The sequence below is a fragment of the Plasmopara halstedii genome (assembly GCF_900000015.1).
Source record: "Plasmopara halstedii genome assembly, contig: Scaffold_2386, whole genome shotgun sequence".
NCBI classification, from domain to species: Eukaryota; Oomycota; class Peronosporomycetes; order Peronosporales; family Peronosporaceae; genus Plasmopara; species Plasmopara halstedii.
In genome coordinates, this window is record NW_020189293.1 from 2,268,411 (window position 1) to 2,274,410 (window position 6,000).

Below are 6,000 nucleotides of genomic sequence, written 5' to 3' on the forward strand. Positions count from 1 at the left end.
AAAATAAAGGACCATACAAAGTACGAAATTCTGCTCAAGTTGTACTCTACTTCTAGGTAAAACTACCAAACGCCGCAGTCTTAAGGACATAAACTGTAAATTAATCTCAAATATTTGATAACATTTTGCTCGGTCATTGGGTTAAACGCTTAACAAGTCCGACTCGGTGTCAGGCTCGATATGTACGTAGTCTGGACACATATTCTGTGCTCTCTGAGCAAATACAAACTGAACTTGCTTATCGTTAATTAAGTGATGTATCGCTGCACTCTCCAGCGTCGATATTAAAGGCTGGACACATGAATCCGAAAGTTCGTCTGCCTTTAATATTGACGCTTATACTTAAAAAAATCAACCATGTCGTCTCACTTTTAATTCTTAATAATCTTGATAGCTACTGCAGGGAAACCTGTGACGTCTATTGAGTAGTATACAGCATCAAACTCCCGTACATCATTTATATACATTGGCTCTCTGCTAGACTTACGAAGATGCAGTTTCTATCCATAGACAGTGAGTCTGGCTGCAGAAGCATTTTTACAGCACATTAATGAAGTTTACATAAAAAGCAGCTGCTTTCGTGGAATGCGCTTGCAGGGATTTTATTACATTATGATTACGAAATAAAGTAAACATTTTTATGGCTATATCCAATTGGGTATATAGCAAAACACGTGGTAATATGCAGAAAGCGTAGTGAGTGGACCCTTTGCAGACACTGTTTTTGACAATCAAAATCACTTGGGAAAGAATTTCTGTAACGGCAAATTTATTTACAACAGCTATACAATACGGCGGAGAATTTTTAGTTGACGAGTCCAATACATCGATAAATGAAATAATCTTACATTTTGATATCCGCATGTTCGGTTGTTGTGAATTGATTGGTCGCGCTTTCCGCACGAATCATGCACTTGCTAACACGATGGTACTCATCATTGCTGCAGATGTGCCGAGTGCTTGGACACCGCGGCTAAGTGATTTTTTTGCTGTATACTACTACTGTCAAACATGTCAATGAAGTAAATGAGTGTACATAGCAAGGTGCCGCCACGACCTGAACATTACGTGACTGCTACACTTCACTGGATAGCATACATCATCCTATGACATGGATGACATTATAATCGCGAGTGACAAATATTCTGGCACAGATTCGATAAATGGTATTAAAATACACTTTATACGCTATTTGTCATTTTCTCTAAAATCGGGATGCGCGTCTTTCCGATGCACAGTTCAACATGCTCACAGACTTCGATGCAGGATATATCACGCAGTATCAATCCACAACCCCTTCTAACACTTTCTGCCACATCAAACAGTGGGACTGGCATCGCCGCGTTTCGCGCTACTTAAATGTATCACACCACTTTCTTATACACTTTGTCTCCTAAGACCATGGAAATTATACCTAACATTGTATCTCAAGCTGAGAATGAAACATACCGAAGGTGTGTCCTTTGCTAAATACTTTCACAAATCTGAATCTTTTCTGTTGTATCCAGCCAAGTGACATACAGATGGAATCTAAGAGTGAGCTCACTTCAAAAGAACGTGCAATTGTACCAAAAATCCATCGGAATAAACTAGACTTTGAGATATACACTGTTCTAGCGTGCCATATTAGCTCATGATTGTTCATACTGCTATACTGACAGCATCTGTGAGATTTAATTACGTAGAAATGTTGAATATAAAGCAGACAGAATGCAGTTTGATGATTTGAGATTTTTATTCGCACAGGAAGGGGCGTTTAGAAGAGATTTGATTCAGCTGCAGATATGGTTACTGTTGATTTATAACTCAAGCTAAAGATTACTCGTTATGTGTGCTTAAGAATCTTCATTACCGATAAGACGATATCATTTTATACTACTATCACCTTATTTTTATCGCCTGCCAGTGTACTGTCATACCATGCAAGCGTTGTGGATAGGATTTGTGTCTATACCTAGACCTGCTGGGAGCCATCTTTTTCCTGTGGCTCGTCAATGTGTTGATCTCCTGGCATACGGTGTGCCGTATACCGGGCGACAAAGGTCATGAAACCGTGTCTAGGGTGCTTATCAGAGCCCGCCCGAAGTTTACCAAATGTTCATTCTTGAATTCGACGACTTCGAAAAAACCAACAGCTACAAAACTATGGTTGCTATCTCGACTTCGCCACGCTCGACTGACATGGGTTTTGGTAACATGCCTGCACCGGGCATCAACAAATGTCGGTATAAGACCGGCAAATGCGTTAATACCCGCTCCAAGAAGCGAAATGGCCAGTTGCATCAGCTTTGCAAATATCATCGCGACAAGGCGAACGGGATTCAGCGGAGGTTTGACCGTCAAAAACGTGAGTTAGAACGTGCTCTGAAGCTTACTGGCTTGCACACTTTTGATTCTCCAATTTCGACATCGACAATGGACTGCACTAATGTCGCGGAACTGACGTCCATCATGACCACTTTGGATGCTTCTCCGACCGGGTCCACAAATTCGACCACTTCGATGACGTCTGAATCCTACTCATCACTCTTGTTGAGCAATGTCGACGCATTCTCGCCCGACTCACCGGATTGCGAATTGAACGAGAGCGTCTGGGCAGACCTTCCCGTAAACGAGTCATCATTTTACGGCGAGGATTCGGACATGCCGTTGCCTATAACTTGCAATCAAAGCTACTTGTCTGTCGACGAAATCGACTTCCTCTGCTCTGCCATTCTTGAGTAATGATGTCGTTCATGATTTGACTCCATCTTTTTCGACTCTACCAAAAATTCGCTTAGCAAGTGCTGCTAGCGGCTTCTCACCCAACGAGCGTAATGTGTTCTAGACTTTTAAAACAAATCGATAATAAGAATGATTTATTAATTTGCCATCATCAAAGCTCCAATGTGAAATCGGTGGATACTCACCGACACAATGCTGCCCTTTCACTTAAACATTGAAAAGGTGGGTAGAGACCATAGAATAAGCTAGGAGATATATATGAGAGAGAAGGCAACACAAACTTTTGCTTAAAATATTCGTCAAGGAACGCGCATTTTTAAAGTTGCTGATTATCAGCCTACTTGTCGAGTAGTGGTGCTTAGTGAAACATGGTGCTTCAACATGAGATACTCAGTATTGATGGATCACCATCCGAAAATCTTCGATATATTCGCTGAACATTGGTAATTTTTATGTCAATTGTGGTTGTAGCCGTTGAATGTAGTAGATCGCTACAAGATGAAAAATTACGTGATAGGCCCTAAGTCTGTTGTACAGCATATTCAGATTTATTGCTCCTCTAAGCATTGTGCAAGCCGGAGTGCAGCACACCGTATGCCGACAAAAAGGAGCATTGACGGGCTCATAGAAATGATTGCTAATCTGGCAATTATTGCTATGGTAAATATGCAGCAAGCACTCAGTTTCTACTTCCTTCGTTTCCATTGTATACCGACGCTACGTCGTCTTTACTGTTGAAGTTTTTAGCTCTTATTAGATGGCGTTAGCATGTACTTACTAGATTGCAGTTTGAACGAGGGTGTCTTAAGAGCTACAAAACTTACGATTCCAATTTAAATTTCGACAGTTTTGCTCTTGGAAGAGATCGATTACTTTTAACGAAGTAAACATGGCGCTACAATGAGTACTGCGGGGTAAATTTCAAGAGTTAAACTGACAAATGTCAATGCAGCTTAGTCATTTGGCGCTACCCTCAAACAAGCTTCTTGTAGCATTGGGACTTCATGCAGATGAACATGCGGCAGCAGTGGCGAAAATCACAACCCATAGCATCTACTGCTCTTCAAAACTAACTCAGTAAGCGTATCACTTATCCCACTACCAAAAGGCATCCGCTTTTTCGGATATCACATGCTAGATATGTTACATCCGCTTGTATCGGTCGCAGCTAAAGTAAATATACCATATGTTCAAAGCATCGTAGGATTAGTGAACGACGTCTAGTACCTAGAACAAGAAAATTTTTGTCTGTGTTCCGAAATACCCTGCTGGCACATATCACAACCTAGCTCAAGTACAATGATAATGGGAAACGACAGATGTCTGGGCGTCTCCGCTTAATATCAAAAAGCTGACAGGTTTCCAAAAGAAAGAATGGACGACTTTTGAGGAGTCTCGCAGAGCAAATTCCCGGACGAAAAAAGCAAGCATTTCGTTTAAGTATAAAGTTAACCAGGCAAGCATCTGAAAGGCACGAGATAGTAACATTCAATTGCAATTGATGTCTACGTCTGAGATTCTGGATGTGCAGTTTAACATATCATCTGTTTATCGGTGCGAAATGTCCTCGACACGGTCTAATAATGTAATCAAATAACATTGGACATATTCGTGTTGATTTTTTCTGTTTCAACCAAGTGCACCGTCGTGCTAACATGTCCCGTCAATGTGTCGGCATACAGTCTGCCGTAAAGCCATGAGGTGCAACGGATCTCATGATGTCGTGACTGCGATGCATGTCAGCCTTGCTCTTCAATCATTTCTACACTTGACAAGCGAGAACCAATCTCACATTCCTCACTCTTGACAATGCTTTCTAAGTCGATCCCACCGCTCTCAAACAGCAAAGGTCGCAAGGACACATGTGTTCCAGACGACACCAACAAATGCAAGTATAAGACCGGCAAATGCCGTAATGAACGTTCCAGTAAGCGCAACGGTCAGCCACATCAGCTTTGTGTGTACCACCGCGATAAGGCTAACATGATTCAGCGCAAGTTTGATCGTCAGAAACGCGAGTCAGAGCGGTCGCTCAAGGTTCCAGTGTTGCACAATCTTGCTTCGCCAACCTCGAATTCGACGAAAGATCAATCCAAAGTCCCCAATTTGGCTTCCATGGCCATAAATACGCTTACAAAATACACTTCCAACTCTTCGAACGCGGTGTCGTGCTTACCTTCTCGCTTGGATGACGTCAAGATGTTCTCTCCTGACTCAACGGAGTGTAGTCTGAACGAAAACGTCTGGGGAGACATTCATGTGAATAAATATTCAGATGTCGACGAGAACTTCGACGTGCCATTGCCTCTGAGATATCAACAGGGGTACCTGTCTTTGGACGAGATTGAATTTTTGTGCTCTGCTATCTTGGAATAAAAGAGCTGAAAACTTAACGGTCTAGCATACAAAGGTGAATCGCGTTGACGCTTTGATGCGTCGAAGTAGTTTCGCAAAAAATAGATCTTACGACAAAAAATAGAAAAGCGAAGATCAAAATAGAAAAACAAATTGATCTGTCAAGATAGCACGAGAAAATGTAAATAACGCGCTGGTAAATTAATGCACTCTGTAAATTCGAAATTTCAATTGCTAAAACAACTGGAGTTGCATAGATACGGGATTGCACTGCAATGAAGTTGCCGCCCTTTTACTCAGATCTAGCTTTGACTCTCGAAGATCACGTTAATAGACACACAGAAGTCGGACACGTGCACTTTAACCGGGAGCGGACCAAAAGCATGCAAGATAACTAACGCTACTCGTTTGCTCTTTTATCTCAAGAATACACATTAAAGGTTCATCCTATTTAGACCAAGACTAAAAATGTAACGGGGCAATACTCATTACCCAACTGGAAGATTACAATTGGTGAATTTTAAAAATGTATAAGTACCGAAATATTGGTATTTTTGAAAAATGCGGAATTCGGAATTCCGTTTGTCGCGGGAAAACGAGAAATACAGTAGGCCGGGTCGCCCTGCTGAGGAAGAACTGAGCTCTGTTGTGCCTCTAGATGTAGAGGGCAGCAGGGCCCAGCTCCGAAGAGCTCCGTGCTCCTGAAAATGTAACGGGGCAATACTCATTACCCAACTGGAACAATGTTATCGATTACAATTGGTGAATTTTAAAAATGTAAAAGTACCGAAATATTGGTATTTTTGAAAAATACGGAATTCGGAATTCCGTTTGTCGCGGGAAAACGAGAAAAACAGTAGGCGCGGGTCGCCCTGCTGAGGAAGAACTGAGCTCTGTTGTGCCTCTAGATGTAGAGGGCAG

The 6,000-nt window shown here is 41.9% G+C and overlaps 3 protein-coding genes across 3 annotated transcripts; 2 read left to right on the forward strand and 1 right to left on the reverse strand.

Moving 5' to 3' along the window:
- Positions 1–2,145: 2,145 nt before the first annotated feature.
- PHALS_03923 (uncharacterized protein) lies at positions 2,146–2,724 on the forward strand (the record flags this gene model as incomplete). The annotated part of the gene is made up of 1 exon (XM_024718227.1): positions 2,146–2,724. One exon carries the CDS (start codon positions 2,146–2,148, stop codon positions 2,722–2,724), a length of 579 nt encoding a protein of 192 aa, XP_024583646.1.
- Positions 2,725–3,635: 911 nt separating this feature from the next.
- On the reverse strand, positions 3,636–4,535 carry PHALS_14973 (RxLR-like protein). Its single transcript, XM_036407151.1, has one exon. The coding sequence runs from the start codon at positions 4,210–4,212 to the stop codon at positions 4,015–4,017; it is 198 nt and encodes a 65-aa protein (XP_036263404.1). The 5' UTR covers positions 4,213–4,535; the 3' UTR covers positions 3,636–4,014.
- On the forward strand, positions 4,534–5,100 carry PHALS_03924 (uncharacterized protein; the record flags this gene model as incomplete). The annotated part of the gene is made up of 1 exon (XM_024718229.1): positions 4,534–5,100. The coding sequence occupies one exon, from the start codon at positions 4,534–4,536 to the stop codon at positions 5,098–5,100; it is 567 nt and encodes a 188-aa protein (XP_024583648.1).
- Between the last annotated feature and the right edge of the window lie 900 nt (positions 5,101–6,000).

What these genes read in the sequence shown, in the direction of transcription:
- PHALS_14973 (XM_036407151.1), bottom strand. Translation starts at nt 4,212, where the DNA reads ATGTTACTATCTCGTGCCTTTCAGATGCTTGCCTGGTTAACTTTATAC.